The 19,750-nt window shown below is 44.3% G+C and overlaps 1 protein-coding gene and 1 long non-coding RNA gene across 4 annotated transcripts in view; one reads left to right on the top strand and one right to left on the bottom strand.

The window, feature by feature from the left end:
- Positions 1–1,177: 1,177 nt before the first annotated feature.
- Positions 1,178–15,704, top strand: LOC114585488 (potassium channel, subfamily K, member 16-like). Its single transcript, XM_077926253.1, has 5 exons — positions 1,178–1,372; positions 2,896–3,016; positions 9,250–9,413; positions 10,193–10,355; positions 15,176–15,704. Exons 1-5 carry the CDS (start codon positions 1,178–1,180, stop codon positions 15,334–15,336), a joined length of 804 nt encoding a protein of 267 aa, XP_077782379.1. The 3' UTR covers positions 15,337–15,704.
- A 3,260-nt stretch (positions 15,705–18,964) lies between these two features.
- Positions 18,965–19,750, bottom strand: part of LOC144325802 (uncharacterized) — a 31,261-nt gene continuing 30,475 nt past the window's right edge. For all 3 annotated transcript variants that reach the window (XR_013390991.1, XR_013390990.1, XR_013390988.1), the window contains exon 3: positions 18,965–19,061. This is a non-coding gene — a long non-coding RNA (uncharacterized LOC144325802). The remainder of the gene's footprint in view (positions 19,062–19,750) is intronic.

The raw sequence follows: 19,750 nt of genomic DNA, 5'->3' as shown, positions 1-19,750 counted from the left end.
TCTTTGTATCTCCCCCATACTCTCATTAGTGATTTCCTGATTATATGGTTGTAAAAACGTCTATGAACCTTTCCTTTCCCGAACCATAAGTATGCGTGCCAGCCAAATCTGTTATCATGTCCTTCTAGTTCTAATGCCTCTTGCTTATCCAATCTCATCCAGTCCCTGATCCATACCAAACAAGCAGATTCATAATACAATTTAAGGTCTGGGAGGGCAAACCCGCCTCTATCTTTTACATCTGTAAGTATTTTATGTTTTATCCTTGGCTCCCCCCCCCCCCGATAAATCTTGAAATCTCTTTCTGCCATTTTTTAAAGCATAAATCTTTCAGGATGACTGGTATTGATTGAAAAAGAAATAGCATTTTTGGCAGCACATTCATTTTAATCGCCAATATTTTTCCTAACATTGAGAGATTCATTCTGCTCCATATTTCTAAATTTATTTTTACCTCAAGCCAAATTTTTCCATAATTATTTTTAAATAGGTTTATATTTCTTGATGTTAACCAAATCCCTAAATATTTAACCTTTTTATGGACTTCAATCTCAATGTTTTGTTCTAATTTGGTTCTTTCTTCTTCCTTCATGTTTTTAACTAATAATTTAGTTTTATTCCTATTTAGCTTAAATCCTGCCACTTCTGCAAATGCATTTCCTAAACAAAGATTTAATATTTTGAAAGTATTTGCTTGGTATGTGAATTGGAATTTCTTTTAAGATCTAAACTAGGTATTATGTTCAGTTTAAGAGCTTTGACTTTCCCCCACAGGGTCAGGTTCAATGACTGCTGTCTGTCGATATCCATTGATAAGTCATGATACATTTTGTTGATGTTTAACAATGCTAATTTAGATTAATCTTGTGGTAATAATATCACACGGTTGACTCATGTTCAGCTTGTGGTCCACCAAGACCCCTGGATCCTTTTCGCATGTCCTGCTACTTAGCCATGTGCCCCCCATCTTCTATTTGTGCATCTGGTTCTTCCTGCCTAAGTGCAGAACCTTCCCTGTTGAAATTCATTTCATTAGCTTGGGCCCAGCTATGGAGAGTGCCCAGCTATGGGGCTGTACTGTTGAGTCTGGGTCAAGACAAATAAGGACTTGCTTTACTAAACTATAGTCGCTCTTGTGTCTGCTTCTTCCTTGGCTCTCATTCCCACACAGAACAACATGCGTGTGAGCAGGACACAGGGCCTCCTACTGGTGGGTGGCATCTTGACTTACTTGCTGATGGGTGCCCTCATCTTTGAGCTTCTGGAGAAGGATCACTACCTAAAAATGGAAGATGCAATGTTTCACCTGAAGGAGGATTTTTTTTTGAACTACACCTCTCTCAGCCCAGAAGAGGTGGAATTAGTCATAAAGGTAAGGCATTACTTCAGCAAGACTGAAAGGGATGACCATGGCATGACACCAGAGGTTAAGAGGTCAGAAAGTATAAATGGGGGGAATACAGATTAGGAGGTGGGAATTGAGGTGGAGACAGAATCAGTAGGCAGCATAGAACCATAAGGACTCACCCTTCCTACTAGCCATTAGGGCTCTGTTCTGCCAACACTGTTGGTGGCAGCATGGGCTTCTCCACACTGAGCTTTCCTCCACTCTCTCCAGGCATGGTCTGTGTCTGAGCACCATTTCGTTGCTCTGGGGCTTTCCTCATGAAAACCAGCTTGTTAACAGCAATCCATTGAATACCCAAATTGACTTTTGCTCCGATTCAGCTATAAGGAGCAGGTTTTTGTTAGTATTAGCACTGTATTTGTTGGGAAATGTGTTTTGCAAAGAATAAATTAGGGAAAGGAGAACATACCCCATGTAGCAGCTGCAAAATAGGTGACGCCAATCAAGGTCACAGAAAAGCTGAATCATTGCCACGGAAAACCCAAATTTACATTTCCTTCAATTCAGCTGTAAAGAGCGGGTTTTTGTTAATATTTGTACATTTGAACCTTGGTTGTGAAACTTAATCTGTTCCAGTAGTCCGTCCGACTCACAAAATGGTTTGAAAACCAAGGCGTGGTTTCCGATTGGCTGCAGGCACATCCTGCACTCAATCAGAAGCCGTGGAAGCTGTGCCAGACATTCGGCTTACGAAAAACATTCGCAAACCGGAACACTCACTTCTGGGTTTGCGATATTTGGGAGCCAAAATGTCAGAGTACCAAGGCATTAAAAAACCAAGGTTCAACTGTACTATATTTGTTGGGACACATATTTTATAAAAATATATTGGGAAAAGGAGAACATACGTCATGTAGCAACTGCAAAACAGGTGACTCTGTTCAAGGTCACAGGAAAGCTGAATCATTGTCTGGTTAACTGCCTTGAAAAGTGCGTTTGTGCCTTAGAACAGAGGGTGGGAGATGGGGTAGTCTCACCATTGTTTGGTTGACTGAGAATATGGGAGAGCCAATACTCCAAGCAGAATTTATGAAGACAGCCAAGCCAAGGGGTAATGATTTATGCATTGCTACTAAAGTGTATGTTTTTGGAGCAAGAAGACCAAACCCTCTCTTGGACTCAAGGGAGAGAAACACTAAGTATTGAACTTGAGATATAAACAACACAGCTTGTTATAGTGTTGCCATCAGTGTTATTGGAGTGCGGCCTTTGCCTGGAAAGAGTGGAGGAAAAGTTGAGTGTGCAAAAGCCCTATGCCTACCAGTTACTGGGGGTGACAAGTGAGGGGAGGGCTGTTGTGCTCAGGTCCTGTTTGTGGGCTTCCCATGAGCATTGGGCTGGCCACTGGGGAAGAACGTGCTGGACTGATCCACAAGAACTTCCCTTCTGAGTGCATAGCGATTTGGTTAGCAGTATCTGGTGATAATCAGAGGAGGAGCTATTCTTATTGTTGGAATATTCAAACTGAGTCTTGCCTTCAATTGCAGAAACTGGTAAAATATGTTCAGATGGGAGTAGAACCTATAGGAAGACATGATGATGAAGGAAGGGCCAGCTGGGATTTCAGTACTTCTTTCTTCTTCGTGGCCACAATGTTAACCACAATAGGTACTGTCATTTGGTTCTGGCTTCTCCCCGAATATAGTATGCAGGGCATTCAACTGCTCTCAGATAAATTGTGTAAAGCTGCAGGCTTTGCTTTTGCTCCTTCATCATCCTTCACATCTCATTTTTGTCTTTCCATTTCTGGACAAATAAATAGTTCATTTATTATATGCCCAACAAGACCATTCCCTGATTAGTTATTTATTCCCCACCCTTCTGGGGCCAACCCATTATTAAAACCACCCTGTGGAAAGTAGTTGCGCTAGGAAACGAGTTCAAATCCCACCTGGTGCAACTGACCCAATGCAAATCCGTCCCTCTCAGCACAGCCCTATGCATTCAGTGGGACTTGCTCCCCAATAAATTTGCATAGGATTGCAACTTCTTTCCAGTAAGCTACAAAATACACTCAAGAAACTACACACCCTTTATGTCTAGATGAATGCTTTCAATGCAGAAAACCATGCACTGAATGAGTGGGAGAACCTACCTTATTAGCACTGTTTAATTCAGAGCTTTCAAAACTTTTCATTTTGGTGACACACTTTTTATACATGCATCAATTTGTGACACGGTAATTCAGTTTTACTAGCAAGCTGGTGGTTAAACTAAGCCCTTTCCAGTGTTGGCATGACCTACACACTGCAGCCAACACGCTAACATGTTGCGACACACAGTTTGGAAAGCTCTGGTTAAGCTTTTTGGTGTGAAGCACAAATTGGGATTCCAAACAACAGATTGAAGAACTAGGCCACAACCAACAAGATGCATTTCAATAGGGGCAAATGTAAGCTTCTGCACTCAGGCAGGAAGAACCAGCTGCACATATATAAGATGGGGGACATCTGGCTTACTAGTAGTACATGTGAAAAGGATCCGGGTTTTTGGTGGCTGCATCAACTGAAGTATTGTATCCAGATCAAGGGAAGCAATAGTACCACTCTATTCTGTCTTGGTCAGACCACCTCTGAAATACTGTGTTCTGTTTTGGGCACCACAATTTGAGAAGGATTTTGGCAAGTTGGAACATGTGCAGAGAAGGGCAGCCAAGAAGATCAAGGGTCTGGAAACCAAGCCTTATGAAGAATGGTTGAAGAGACTGACAGAAGATATGAGAACCATCTTCAAATATCTCAAGGGCTGTCACATGGAAGAGAGAGCATGCATGTTTTCTCTTGCTCTGGAGAATAGGACTCGAGGCAATGGCTTCAAAAGACAAGAGATTCCTACTAAACATCAGGAAAAACTTCTGACAGTAAGAGCTTTCTGATAATAAGGGTTGTTTGACAATGGAACACACTCCATCCTGAGGTTGTGGGTGTTAGTTTGTGTGTGTTGCCACTGTGCAGTTGCTTGGAGTCACAAGACTCTGTTTTGCATTCCAGAGATTCCATACTGTTGGAAGTCTCACGGGAGACGGGAGACAGATGTGACATTACTGGTTTCCTGTTCCTTTGTTTGTTCAGTTGCTCTCTGCTCTCACAGAGAGATGATGTATTTCTTTTCTGTCTCCATAGCTTAGTAATAAAACTCTTAGCATGTAGCTCATACTTCTCGTCCTTCCCTGTGCTGGATACTCTGCGTAATGGGAATGTGCTTGGAGCCTTATAAGAGGCTCAGGTCATTAATTACTGTCGGAGGCGATTCCGGAGGAGCTTGGAGGAGCTTGGTCGAACGGAGATTCCGACATTTTTGGTTTTGGGCCCAGAAGAACAGAATGCAGATTATCTTCTCTGTGTGTCAAGAAGATTGATGGGAGGTAGGTGCTCATTACCCCGGGAAGCCTGCCAGTCCCTAATTAATTGGCAATAAGGGTGGACTTTGAACTTCAAGCCAAAGCACTAACCGGCTGCGGCAGAAGGGTGCTATTTGAAATGCAGCTGCTGGGAAACAGACTTAGCTTGCTTTAAAGACACAACGGCCAATCCAAAAGTACAGGAGGCTCTTCAATTTGCGATGGGGATACCAAAGCTCTCAAAAGGGAATTATCAGGAATGGGTGCAGTATGCAGAAGCCCTGCTAAGAAAAGAGGGTCTGTCATAACAGACGCGCCCCCCCAGCTCCAGTTACCCAAGAGTGGGAGGCTAAGGATTCCAAAGCAAGGGGAACTCTAACACTTATTGTGTCCCCTGAAGAGTTTTGTCTGTTGCGTGACAAGGCCTCAGCCAAAGAGATGTGGGACAGTCTCCAACAGTCACATTTAAGAACAGAGGTGGGAGCTTCTTTGTTCTTTTATGCCAAGTTGCATGATATGGCACTTGCTGATGGAGCAGATGTACATGCTCACCTCATGGAAATGCAGAATCTAAGGCATGAGTTGCAACAGCGTGGAATCACCTTTCCAGAGGCTGTGTATTCCTTCATGATTCTACATTTTTTGGGTTCAAGTTGGGAAGCGATTGCAAGCCAGCTTGCTGTTTTGCCTACTGCTCAGCTCACGGTAGTGCATGTTACTGCTGTGGTGTTGAATGAAGCGGATCGGTGTAGTGCTAGCTGCATCACTAAGGGGGAGTCCTCACAGACGTCATCCCAGAATGCAGTGCAGCCACTAGATGGTACCAAAGCTTTGAAGGCAGTGAAATGCTACTATGTGGGCATCTAGGCCACGTGAAGGGGGAATGTAAACATCCCAATGCCAAGGCAAACAGAGCAACGCAGCGAAAGTTCAACGCGTGGAAAAGGCAAAGGTCAGAAGTCCAGGACAATGGAACACAAGACCATGGTCTCACACTACACTCCAAAGGTCCAAAAGACATCTAGATCTTTCTTTATCATAGACTAGGGAGCCACCTGGCACGTCTGCAAAGACAAACACCTGTTCGTGTCCATTACTCTGCAGGAAGGTGCGATTCACCAAGCAGATGACCACATGATCTCCAGGCAAGGCTATGGAATGGTTGTGCTTCACAGTTTGGATGCATCAATATGCAATGTTCTTTTTGTTCCAGATGCTGCACACAACCTATTGAGCGCCTCGCAGCTGACTGAACAGGACATAGATGTTTCCTTCAAGAAGAGGAAGTGCACCATCACCAAGAAAGATGACTTTGTATTGCATGCTGATTATGTTGATCATTTGTTTGTATTACATTATGATGATTCTGTTGATGTTGTGCAGGATGAAACTTGTATTGCAAATACTAAGAAGGTTTTGCATGCAGGATGTATTCATGATTATCACAGGAAACTTGGTCATTTAAACTTCAAGGCAGTTTCCAAAATGCCTGCCTTAGTTGAAGGTATGACTATTAAATGCTGCAGGTACCACATGAAGTGTAAGGCATGCGCAGCAAACAAGGTCAAAATGACTGCAAAAGGTAAGGTATCTAGTAGACAAGCTACAGAACCATACCAGGTAGTGCATGCTGATCTCGTTGGTCCACTAACACCCTCTTTGGGTGGAGCCAGGTACTTCATGGTTCTCATTGATTCATATTCCAGATATATTCATGTGTTCAATCTCAAGCAGAAATCAAAAGCATCTCCTAGGTTCAAGGAATTATGAGCTTGGTTGAAAAATGTGCATGATAAACAGGTGAAATGTTTATTTACAGATCGAGGGGGAAAATTCACTTCTCAAAAGTTTGAAGCTTTTCTGACTGAGAAAGGAATTCAACATGACCTTTCAAGTCCACGGTCTCCTTGGATGAATGGACTTTGTGAAAGGGTAAATCAAACATTACTTCAAGGCTTGATAACCTTGCTGCATGACGCCAATCTTACAGAGTTATTGGGCAGAAGTGCTCAGCTGTTTTGTTTATACTTATAATCGCAGATTGTCATCACCGATTGGTTGTACCCCCTATGAAAAGATGTTTGGCAACAAACCATACATCAAGCACATGAGAATTTTTGGTTCTGACATGTGGGTTCACACACCACAAGGCTCCAAGTTAGGCAAACGTGGTTTGCATGGTATCTTTCTAGGATATCAGAAAGGTTCTTACAGAGTAATGATGACTGACTCTAATACAGTTAGGCTCACTAGAAGTGTTGAGTACAATGGCAAGTAGGGGGAGAATGTGGGAATTTTCCAATGTTATCCTGATGACAGTGAAGAGTCTGAGGATAAACAGCAGAAAAGCCCCACACTCACTGATGAAGGTTCTGATTCTGATTCTGAAACTGACTCAAATGATTCAGAGGATTTCAAGAGTGCTAAGGCCTCTCTGCGACCCTCTGAAGGCTCTGATCGAGAATTGGAGGAACCACTGTTCACTATAGGCAGTGGGTTCTGCTTAACTGGAGGTTTTTAAGCAGAGGTTGGATGGCCATCTGATATGGATGCTCTAGTTGAGATTTCTGCATTGCAGAGGGTTGAATTAGATTACTCTTGGGGTTCCTTCCAACTCTGCAATTTTACGATTCTGTGACTATGAATTGCCAGAAGCTTGGTGGTTTTTTCCTCTGAGTTCATTTCCATCTGTGCACAAGATCCTTTCTCTCTCTATCTCTGCCATATGTTGATCAGTATTTCCCCCCAAAGCTCCTGTGAATTCTTTAGTCTGGTCTTTCTCTGATCCATTTTCATTCACCATTCTGTGCATCTCATCTCTGAGCTCTTGCAATTGCTCATCCAATAATTGTGGGATGATACTAACAATCAATGGTGCGTTCAGCCGTGTCTTTGCCATATTGAGTTCTGTTCATCACTCCCTTAGCAGCCTCTGCTTTGAAAACTTGTGTCTGTCCCTTTAGGTAAACAGTGCATTCCATTCCAATGGTTTGAGGTTGAATTCCAACAAGACCAAAGTATTGTTTTTGCAGAACAGGGGAAGCTAGCCAGAGTGGCTAGGGGCAACCCAGTCAGATGGGCGACACATAAATAATAAATTGCAATTATATTATTATTCCCATGCTAATGGGTTCAATCTCACTGAAGGGATGGAGAGTTAAAAGTAATATAAGATGAAGATTTTAAACTAACCAGATCATCCCAATCATCCGATAATTTAAGATAAGCTTTTTGCTTTGTTTTTCAGCCTCTTAAATAATGCCTCTTCTTACACTAGAAGCCAATTTGCATTCTGGATAAGAATTAATTAATAAGAATTAATTGGCAGATAGATCAGCCAAGTCTTAATTGAGGCCAATTGCAAAGGAAACTAAAATGGAGGTTTTTCTGAGCAGAAGACTTACCCTGAGGGCTATTATGGGGTATCTGGGCACAATGGTGGTTCCTCTGTCTAAGACGCTCCTTGCATGCCCTATTTCATCACCAAAGACATATCATCCCAAAGCAAATAAGTTTTTTGTAATTCATTGTTTAATCCAATAACTATAACCAATTTTGGAAAAAAATTGCCCCATTTCATCACCAAAGACATATCATCAAATACATTTCTAAATTTATCCCAAAATAAAATAAGTTTTTTGTAATTCATTTTTTAATCCAATAACTGTATCAGAAATTTTGAAGAACTGAAAAATCTGAACAGGCAAGGCCAAGTCACACTAGAATTGAGAGAAATCAAATTCCTTGAGCATTCTTAAAGTCTTTAGGGGCTTGGGAATTGCAACTTATTTTAGCCATGACGGTCACGAATGGAGGAACTCAGCTCTCTCCTCACTGCAGATCAACCTGTACTTGTTTTCATTGTCATGAAAATGCTGTGACCGCCACATTTTCATGACAAATATATTATCAATCTTTTGGGTTTTTTTAAAGGGTTGCCATGATGAGTCTCCATTTCACCCAATGTTTCACAAGGTCTCCAAAGTCATACCTGCACACTTGGCCCCTTCCATTGCATCTCAGGTCAGTTCTTCCACAGTGGGCCTGTCCGGTCCAAGGAACAGGAGGGAGAGACTTGAAGCTCCCACATAATTATGCCTGGAGGAAGTTTCTTTGTTTGAAACTGTTAATTGCCCCAAGTGCATTGGCACAAAGGAAGTCAATATGTGCCGGACATAAAATAAATACATTGGGCTGTATCCAAGGCTGCCATTTTGGTCATGCACAGACCTCTGCTTGCACAGTGAAGCTTATTCCTCTTCTCCTCACTGCACCCCTCTTAGCACCCTCAAAGTCTGCGCCAGAGGGTATGGGGATCCTCTGGAGCAGATTTGGGGGTTGTACAGGAGAGAGGAAAGGAAGGAACAGTCAGTCTCAATGTACATGCTGCTCTCCACTGGAAACAACCCTTCGTAGGGACCCTGCTCTGTAACTTCTCTAGGCAATTGGCAAATCGACAGTTGCTGACGTCCTTTGCAACCCTTTCTTAATCTTTCAACAGGCTATGGAAACCTCTGTCCCCAAACGAGAGAAGGTCAGCTCTTTTGTATTCTTTTTGCTCTCTTTGGAATCCCCTTCAACCTCATCTGCTTTAACTATATTGGCACTTCAATCTCAAGATTCTTCGAAAGCTGTACAGAGAAAGTGTATGGGAAAGGAAAGAAGGTAATTCAGCTACTTTATCTGGAGATAATTTCTAATCTTACCAATCACAAGACTGAGGCCGGCATAGACTGCTATAGACATAGACAGCACTCAGGTCCTGTTTGCAGGTTTCCTGCGGGCAACTGGTCAGCTTTCATGAGAACAGGATCCTCAACTAGATGGGCCCTTGCCTGATCCAGCAGGGCTCTTCTTCTATTATATTGTATATACATATGCATATCTGATTAGCTGCCTCTATAAGAGGTGGAAGACAAGGATAAATTAGAGAGCCAGTATGGTGTAGTGGTTAAGAGCGGTAGTCTCGTAATCTGGGGAACCGGGTTCGAGTCTCCGCTCCTCCACATGCAACTGCTGGGTGACCTTGGGTCAGTCACACTTCTTTGAAGTCTCTCAGCCCCACTCACCTCACAGAGTGTTTGTTGTGGGGGAGGAAGGGAAAGGAGAATGTCAGCCGCTTTGAGACTCCTTAAAGGGAGTGAAAGGCGGGATATCAAGTCCAAACTCTTCTTCTTCTTCTAAATTAGACATGTGCATTATGCCATCTGAGGAAGATAAACTTGAACTGTGCCTTCAATTAGGAATGAAATACCACCATAGAGCTTGACCACCATGAATTGTGACATCAGCAGGAAATTGTGCTCCAGATGAAGTTTAACGGGTGGAATTATTATTATTTATCTGTTAACGCAGCCTAAAATAACAGTGCATGGCTGAAGAGGACTGAGCTCTGTTGCATCAAACCTGCCTTTTTTCTTTTCTTTTCTTGCTTTATCTTTCAGAAATCGGCAAGATACATTTTCGTGTTCGTGGTTATGGGAATTCTAATGTTTCTTATTTTGCCATCATTCTTCTTTCAATGGATGGAGGGCTGGGCTTATTATGAAGCTATCTATTTTACATTTGTTACACTCAGCACCATTGGTTTTGGAGACTATATAATAGGTAAGGCTTCCAAAATACTTTGATATTGTGGGCTTAACTGATTGTACAGATAAAGCGAGGTCATTTGTGGCCTCAAGGTACTGGTGGCAGTAATAGGCAAACTGTCCCCAACCCCATCCCCACTAATTCCCCTGCCCCACCACCCATTATTCCACCACGAAACCTCCAGATTAAAACCTGGCAAACCAAAGGCTTATATTGCCTAATAGACTTCTAGAAAAATAACAAACCCTTGTCAACACAAGAAATACAAGACAAACTAAAAAAGGTAAAGGTACCCCTGCCCGTACGGGCCAGTCTTGACAGACTCTAGGGTTGTGCGCCCATCTCACTCAAGAGGCCGGGGGCCAGCGCTGTCCGGAGACACTTCCGGGTCACGTGGCCAGTGTGACATCGCTGCTCTGGCGAGCCAGAGCCGCACACGGAAATGCCGTTTACCTTCCCGCCGACCTTTTGATCAGCAAGCCCTAGGCGCTGAGGCTTTTACCCACAGCGCCACCCGCGTCCCGTCACAAGACAAACTAGAAGACACCCAAATGCCCTGGTTAACACATCAGCAATTGCAAACCCTCTTAAACAATCCAGCAGTAAAATCAACAGCAACTAGGCCTCTGACAACCTTCAAAACCTCCTTCTAACAACAAAGGGACAGGTAGAGGAATGGTATCCAGAATATACAAAATACTACTACAAAATCCCATGAACTCCCTAGACGCAATCAAAAAACAATGGGAGGATGACGTAGGCTATGAGATTAACCCCACTCAATGGAACAAAATGTGTTCTAAACCCCCCCCCCCTTTAAATCCATATCAACAAAAAGAAAAGATCTCACCCTGAAACTCACCTACAGGTGGCACTTAACACCAAGAAAACTAGCTAATATGCCCAGGAGCCTCACCAAAATGCTGGAGAGGGTCACATCCACAGGCACATACCTCTACATGTGGTGGGAGTGCCCCAAAACCCAACTATTCTGGACAAGAACCATATGAGAGAAAAGTAAAATAATCAAGCAAGTATTAGAAACCACCCCAGAATTGGCCTTACATCTTCCAAGACAATAATGCCCACTTACACCGCAAAGAACTCATAACCCACCCACTTTAAGCATCCAGAAGCATCATAGCCAGACGCTGGAGAGACCTGTCAGGAGTAAGCATGGACCAATGGTACCAAATAGTATGGGAAACAGCCTGACTAGAAAAATTATCCAATAAACTGAAACTGACAAGGGGACAAATAGAAGAAGACACCTTCAACCCGGTATGGCTCCCCTTTATCACGTACACAGCCCAACAAGACAATGACAAAAACCCATCAACAGCATACAAATCAATATGGCTAACCTGATCCAAAACACCCACCCACCCCACTCACACATGAAAACAAAGACCACCACAGCCAACCTCAAATGAATAACCACATCCTAGGCCAACCCCAACCTCTCTCACCACCAAAGGAACACAAGTGAACAGCAGAGAACCTGCACAAGCAATGCTGACACCAAACCCTACATATAGGAAGGAAAATAGAAACATCGCCAACCGACCCCAACCCCACTCATCTTCCTCCCCTTTTCTTCCTAATGTCTCAACAAATGAAACTGATTTGTAAAAATGTTACATGGAAAAAATACGAGAGAGAGACATTGCACACACTTTTGTAAATCAATAAAGTCTTTAATTAAAAAAGGGGGGGAGGTACTGGTGGCAACCAATCTGCGGTACTGAAGAATATGAAAGCTCAGTTCAGGTTTCATAAAAAATGATGACTTGCAATGATTATAATCTGGAACCCAAACCATATTTTAAGTTTCTCAAGTACAGACCCTCCAAGTATCCCTATTTTCCAGGAACAGTTCTGGATTTACAGAAGCCATCCCAAAGAGTACTCATCAATGGTTCCTCAACATCCTGGAAAAAAGTGACAAGTAGGGTGCCACCGGTTCTGTTCTGGGCTTGTTGTTGTTCAATGTCTTTATAAATGCTTGGCTGAATGAACCGAGAGGATGCTTCTCAAATGTACAGATGACACCGAACTCGGAGGGGTAGCTAATGTCACAGAAGACAGAATCACAATTCAAAATGACCTTAACAGATTGGAGAACTGGGCACAAGCTAACAAAATACATTTCAATAGGGACAAATGTAAGGTTCTGTGCTTAGTCAAGAAAAACCAGCTGCACAAATATAGGATGGGGGACACCTGGCTTACTAGCAGTACATGCGGAAAGGATCTAGGGGTCTTGGTGGACCACAAGCTTAACATTAGTCAACCGTGTGATGCAGCAGTGTGTGTGTGTGTGTGTGTGTGTGTGTGTGTGTGTGTGAGCTAACTCTATTCTCGGCTGCATCTGTAGAAGTATAGTGTCCAGATCAAGGGAAGTAATAGTACCACTCTATTCTGCCTTGGTCAGAACACACCTAGAATACTGTGTCCAGTTCTGGGCACCACAGTTTAAGAAGGCTGTTGACAAGTTGGAGCATGTGCAGAGAAGGGCAGCCAAGATGATCAAGGGTCTGGAAACCAACCCTTATGAGGAATGGTTGAAGGAGCTGGATATGTTTAGCCTGGAAAAGAGGAGGCTGAGAGGAGACAAGGTAGCCAACTTCAAATATATCAAGGGCTGTCACATGGAAGAGGGAACATGCTTGTTTTCTCTTGATCTTTAGAGTAGTATAATGATCTCAGGCAGTCAGATGGCTCCAGTATGCAGTAACGAGCCTCTGGAAAATTCATGTACGTTTATTTACAGGTCAATGAAACAAAGCGTGTCACACACCAATCATTCTCTGGTAATCAGGTGCTCAGTCTGAGTTTCCGTTCCTCAGACAACACAAGGTTTGACAACGTCTGGCCCTGCTCCTCTGACCCTTACATAGCCTTCTCACCCTCTCCTCCCTCCTGCTGTGAGGAGACCATAGGAACTCCCTCTTTTTGTTCTCCAGTGAAGATTCCCCTGAACTCTCTTGCCTTCATGGTTGCCTAGTAACCTCAAGATGTCTCTCCCTTGGGTCTCATTCTCTGTTACTCTGCCAACTTTGTAAGACTGAGAAAGAAGGGGGTCAAGTTAACCCACTCCTGTCCTGCCTGTGATTGTGTTCTCTCATTGTCCAAGTCAGACCCCTCCCATTCGTCTGACCCTGCTAGATCCCTGACAAGTAGGACTCAAGCCAATGGCCTCAAGTTGCAAGAAAGAAGATTCAGACTAAACATTTGGGGGAAATTGTGACAGTAAGAGTGGTTCGGCCGTGCAATAGACTCCCATGAGAGGTGGTGGACTCTCTTTCCCTGGGGTATTTGAAGCAGAGGTTGGATGGCCATCTGTCATGGATGCTTTAGCTGAGATTCCTGCATTGTAGAGGGTTGGGCTGGATGCATCAAACATAAAAGAAAAGAAAATGCCCAGTATGTTTTCCTGGACAGTGATTTTGCACCTTTCTCTTGGTTGGAACTGCAACTCCACCCCCACTGTTCAGCCCGGACACTGAGGTCCATCTCCGCGGACCTTCTGGTGGGTCCCTCACTGCAAGAAGTGAGGTTACAAGGAACCAGGAAGATGTCAAGGAGATAAAGAACGACACAACCTTTAGAAGACATCTGAAGGCAGCCCTGTATAGGGAAACAAAATACAGTGGTACCTCGGGTTAAGTACTTAATTCGTACCGGAGGTCCGTTCTTAACCTGAAACTGTTCTTAACCTGAAGCACCACTTTAGCTAATGGGGCCTCCTGCTGCTGCTGCACCACCGGAACCTGATTTCTGTTCTTATCCTGAAGCACTATTTCTGGGTTAGCGGAGTGTGTAACCTGAAGCGTATGTAACCTGAAGCGTATGTAACCCGAGGTACCACTGTAAAAAAATTCCCTCCAGTAGCACCTTAGAGACCAACTAAGTTTGTTATTGGTATGAGCTTTTGTGTGCATGCACACTTCTTCAGATGTATATCAATAACAAACTTAGTTGGTCTCTAAGGTGCTACTCGGATGCGGGTGACGCTGTGGGTAAAAGCCTCAGCGCCTAGGGCTTGCCGATCGAAAAGTCAGTGGTTCGAATCCCCGCGGCGGGGTGTGCTCCCGCTGCTCGGTCCCAGCGCCTGCCAACCTAGCAGTTCGAAAGCACCCCCGGGTGCAAGTAGATAAATAGGGACCGCTTACCAGCGGGAAGGTAAATGGCGTTCCGTGTGCTGCACTGGCTCGCCAGATGCAGCTTTGTCACGCTGGCCACATGACCCGGAAGTGTCTCCGGACAGCGCTGGCCCCCGGCCTCTTGAGTGAGATGGGTGCACAACCCCAGGGTCTGTCAAGACTGGCCCGTACGGGCAGGGGTACCTTTACCTTTTTTACCTTTAAGGTGCTACTGGAAGGATTTTTTTTTATTTTGTTTCGACTACGGCAGACCAACACGGCTACCTACCTGTAAATGTACAGTGAAGTTTGTAATGTATGTTTTATAATGTTTTGATATATGCTGGAAGCCTCCCAGAATGGCTGGGGAACCCCAGTCAGATGGGTGGGGTACAAATATTATTATTATTAAGCAGGAAGTTATAGGATGTGCACAGATTGGGAATGTGGTAGCGCAACCACCCCAAAGCTTTTGCAGGCCAAAACAGCATAATGTGCCCAAACCATACCAAATAGGCAATAATAAGGACATTGGCAGTTTCTTGTGTTCGTCTTCCCACAATTCAGTGGTAGAAATGTCTTTTAAATGTATGGTGTGAATGTGAGCTAACGAAGTTTAGATAAACTGAATTGGTGAGTCCTTTAAATCACCTCCTCACACATTATTGTTGCTTTTCTCTGTGTCTCCAGGGATTAAGCAGGACAGGACGTATTTTCCGGGCTACCGGATGCTCGGAGCCGCTTGGATCGTCGTTGGTCTGGCCTGGATAGCTGTGTTGTTTCAACGGGTATCTTCATTCCTGGCACCTGTGGATCCAAAAGCAAGCTCACCTAAAAAGAGTAAACGGTGAAGATAACACCACCCCAAAGGAGTCAGTCTGCTACATGTCCACTGGAGAAGAATTTATCATTGCATTCTGGTGGAGACAGACATAAAAATCAGCTAAACTCAAGAACTTCTGCTGAGCTTTTTATAATTGTATGGCAGTGTGACATTTAACTGATTCCTTAAAAACTCACTAGCTGCTCTTTAAGTTATGCAGTTCCTAATAAACTGTGAAATAGCCTGGTATTCTGCAACCAAGAGCGGGAGGGTCGGTCTTACTTGGACTGTGTGCAGAGGAGAGCAACCAAGATGATCAAGGGTCTGGAAACCAAGCCTTATGAGGAGTGGTTGAAGGAGCTGGGTATTTTTATTCTGGAAAAGAGGGGACTGGGGGAGATAATAATAATAATAATAATAATAATAATAATAATAATAATAATAATTTATTTATATCCCGCCCATCTGGCTGAGTTTCCCCAGCCACTCTGGGCGGCTCCCAATCAGTGTTAAAAACAGTACAGTGTTACATATTAAAAACTTCCCTGAACAGGGCTGCCTTAAGATGTCTTCTGAATGTCAGGTAATTATTTATCTCTTTGACATCTGATGGGAGGGCGTTCCACAGGGCGGGCGCCACTACCGAGAAGGCCCTCTGTCTGGTTCCCTGTAGCCTCACTTCTCGCAATGAGGGAACCGCCAGAAGGCCCTTGGCGCTGGATCTCAGTGAACGATGGGGGTGGAGACGCTCCTTCAAGTATACAGAGATATGAGAGCCATCTTCAAATATCTCAAGGGCTGTCACATGGAAGAGGGAGCATGCTTGCTTTCGCCTGCTCTGGAGGGGAGGACTCAAACCATAGCTGTCAACCTTCCTTTATTTGGAGGGAAACTCCCTTATTCCAGCGCTGCTTCCTGCTGCTACCCCGGATTGTTGATATCGCGTAAATTTCCCGGATTTCAAAGGAAGCAGCTCCTCTCCCTCCCTGCCGGCCAGGGAGGCTCCTCAGCTGCGTTGCTCGGCTGTGTTGCTCACCACTAAGCAGTCTGAGAACCACTGGGGGGTGGAGCTTGCATGCCTTGTGCCGATCAAATTGGCCGCATTGCCTAGGGACTCGCCTTTGCTCAGCGCTTCCCAGCGGAGAGGTGACGGTGTGGTTTTCCTTGCTGCATCCCCTTTGCCGGGTTGCTGTGCTGTGGGAACCACCGCTTGAGGCTTCGTTTGGCTGCTGGCTGGGATTTCTGCTTTTGGGCTTTTGGCTCTGAGGGGCTCTACTCTCTCTGTCTGTCTGTGTGTGTGCGTGTGAGAGAGAGTGAATGTGTCACTTAAGCTGATAGTAGGAATGCTGTAGCTTCACACACTTACCTTCACACAATGTGTAATTAACTTGGGGAATTTTTTTACCGCAGGATGTGGTGAGGTCAGTACTTTAGATTTACAAGGGGATCTGAGAGATGAATGGGAGATACGGTTTGTCAGTATTAATGGACAGCTAAATAGAAACTTAACCCCCAAAGTTAGGACCAAGATTCAAATCCTGATTGGGTAACTTTGCTCACTAGTAAGATTGAACCATGAGGACGAGGTGGTTGGACAGTGTTCTCGAAGCTACCAGCATGAGTTTGACCAAACTGTGGGAGGCAGTGGAAGACAGGAGTGCCTGGGACAGGTGAGGCTGCTGATCCCTTATTTTCAAATCTGAAAGTTGACAGCTATGACTCAAACCAATGGCTTCAAGTCTGTGATGTAGGTATGATGTTTCTGGGGGTGTCTTGGACTCCAGGGCGGGCAATTTAAAATGTCTATATAAGGGCTTGCACGCTCCTCTCTCCTGCATGTGGGGGAGCACCCCGTTGCAACAGTTAATAAATATCTGGCTTACGGGCTGCTTTGCTTCTCAATATTCTCTGGTTGGTCTCTGTTATTTTCTCCTACCCACAGAGAGCCTACAAAAGGACTCTGTTTGGGCTCTTGGGTACCCCATAAGGGAAAAGGAGCAGGTTTTACTTACCGTATATCACATAGATGCAGCCTCACTACCAGGGGTATCTGATGACAAATGCCGACTCCCTCGGACTGAAAGCAGAGATGTGCGCCACACCCCATAGTTAAATTTGACTGGACTTAACCATCCTCGGGTTCTTTACCTTTTATCTTTATTACTTCCTGTGATCGGGACACTATTTCTGTTGATGTAGCCTAGAGTCACTTTGGAGAATAGAAGAAATGGTGGAAACTGTTGTACTTTAAGCTATTCACACCTTCAGTCTGCATGGAAGGAGTCCAGCTCTTACGGCATGGTCAGTTCAAGAGGCAGCAGTGCAGGCATACAGCCTCTCTCTCCAAGATGAATCTCTCCTTCCCTCCCCCACCTTCTTTCTCCCAGAAACCCCTTGCCCTCCCCCAGAGCAGGTACCCTGGCAACCTCCCAAATCCCCAGTCTTTGTTCACACCTAGGGTCAAGAGAGAAGTTCCCTTGCATTGTTAATGGCTCCTATTGTACTCTTGATAGCCCTGGGCCAGCCAGCTTGATTTGCATAAGACAGCCCAGGAATTATCTGTCTGGAACAGCTCTGCATTTTATGTTCTAATCTAATCCATATCCCGGGACGCGGGTGGCGCTGTGGGTTAAAGCCTCAGCACCTAGGACTTGCCGATTGAAAGGTCGGCGGTTCAAATCCCCGTGGCGGGGTGCGCTCCCATCGTTTGGTCCCAGTGCTTGCCAACCTAGCAGTTCGAAAGCACCTTCGGGTGCAAGTAGATAAATAGGGACCGCTTACCAGCGGGAAGGTAAACGGCGTTCCGTGTGCTGCGCTGGCTCGCCAGATGCAGCTTGTCATGCTGGCCACGTGACCCGGAAGTGTCTGCGGACAGCACTGGCTCCCGGCCTATAGAGTGAGATGGGCGCACAACCCTAGAGTCTGGCAAGACTGGCCCGTACGGGCAGGGGTACCTTTACCTTTAATCCATATCCCAATTGATCAAAATCCTAGCATTTATTCATTCTGAGGGCTTAACAATAGCATTAGCTTTGCTGCTGCATCACACTATTGACTCATGTTCAATAACTTTATTATTTAAAGTTTATTGTGGTCTGATCTTGCTACCAGCCTCTCAGACCTGGAGGCTTTCAGCAGCCCATCAGGTACAGAGGGCATGACCTCACAGAGGACCAGGTAAGCCAGTCCACAAAAGAGAGTAATATACCCATGACCTCATAGAGCCCATGAAGGTGTGGTCAGGCTGCTTCTACCAAATAGCTACCCAGTGAAAGAGAAGCACTGATACTCTCCCATCAGATATTGGAAGTCAAAGAAGTGGATCATTTAAGAGGATTTGGAATCAAAGGACCCTGTCAGGGTGAGTGAGGAGCCAAGCAAAGACCTCTCCGCTCCTTTCAATTCCCTCCTCCAAATGACCCCTGGGCTGGTTATAGATGTGGGAAAACACACTAGCTCCAACATGACAAAACCTCCTGGTTTTCTTCCTCCATGTTTCCCAATGAACTGTATTTCTTAAAACAAACTAAAACAAACCTGGAAAGAGAAAGTGTGTTTTGACATGCAGTGTCCTAACATTCTGACCAACTTTCCCGGTAAGTCATTGAAGCAGTCTTGATTTTTCACAGTCAATATAATCTTTTATTTTGTTGTTGTTTAGTTGTTTAGTCCTTTAGTCCTCTCTGACTCTTCGTGACCCCATGGACCAGAGCACGCCAGGCACTCCTGTCTTCAATCTTTTATTTTAGACGCCTATAAAACATGAAGCACATTTTCCCCTAGTTTTTCTAGCAACATATTCACATATGGTTTTGTCCTCAGAGCTTCCTTGCAATGTCATATTCTAGAGACATTTTTGGGGGGAGAAACAGCAGCCGTGTAGAAGGCAAAGTAAAGGGGGAGATGGGGTGAAAAAAACACAAAACTCTCTACTTCACAGAGTTGTTATTGTAATTCACCAGATCTTAACCTATTACAGTATTTCCCGATTTTAAAAGACGTGTTTCCCCACAAAGCCATTTTGTCATGGGAGAAAAGGTCAAATTTATATTTTTTGAACATGTGATGCCATATCGTTTGAACTAATGTTATTTTTTCAATAGTATCTTGAATATTAATGTATTTAGACCCGAGTGCCACCCATCTTTCTTGCAGGGCTACATACGAATATTCCAAGGTAGCCCAATTTGGAGTTACTTTCAATTGTGGGTCTCCAGAATTGTGTACCTGACAGTAAATATGCTTAGTGATACAGTTCTAAAGAGCATTGTCTTTCCCCTACAAGGTCAGGTTCAATGACTGCTCTCTGTTGATATACATTGATAAGTCATGATACATTTTGTTGATGTTTAATAATGCTAATTTAGATCAATCTTGTGGTAATAATAACACACAGTTGACTCATGTTCAGCTTGTGGTCCACCAAGACCCCTGGGTTCTTT

The sequence above is a fragment of the Podarcis muralis genome, chromosome 1 (assembly GCF_964188315.1).
Source record: "Podarcis muralis chromosome 1, rPodMur119.hap1.1, whole genome shotgun sequence".
Taxonomy (NCBI): domain Eukaryota; kingdom Metazoa; phylum Chordata; class Lepidosauria; order Squamata; family Lacertidae; genus Podarcis; species Podarcis muralis.
The sequence above is the reverse complement of the archived record's forward strand: the minus strand, read 5'-3'. Positions and strand labels throughout refer to the sequence as shown.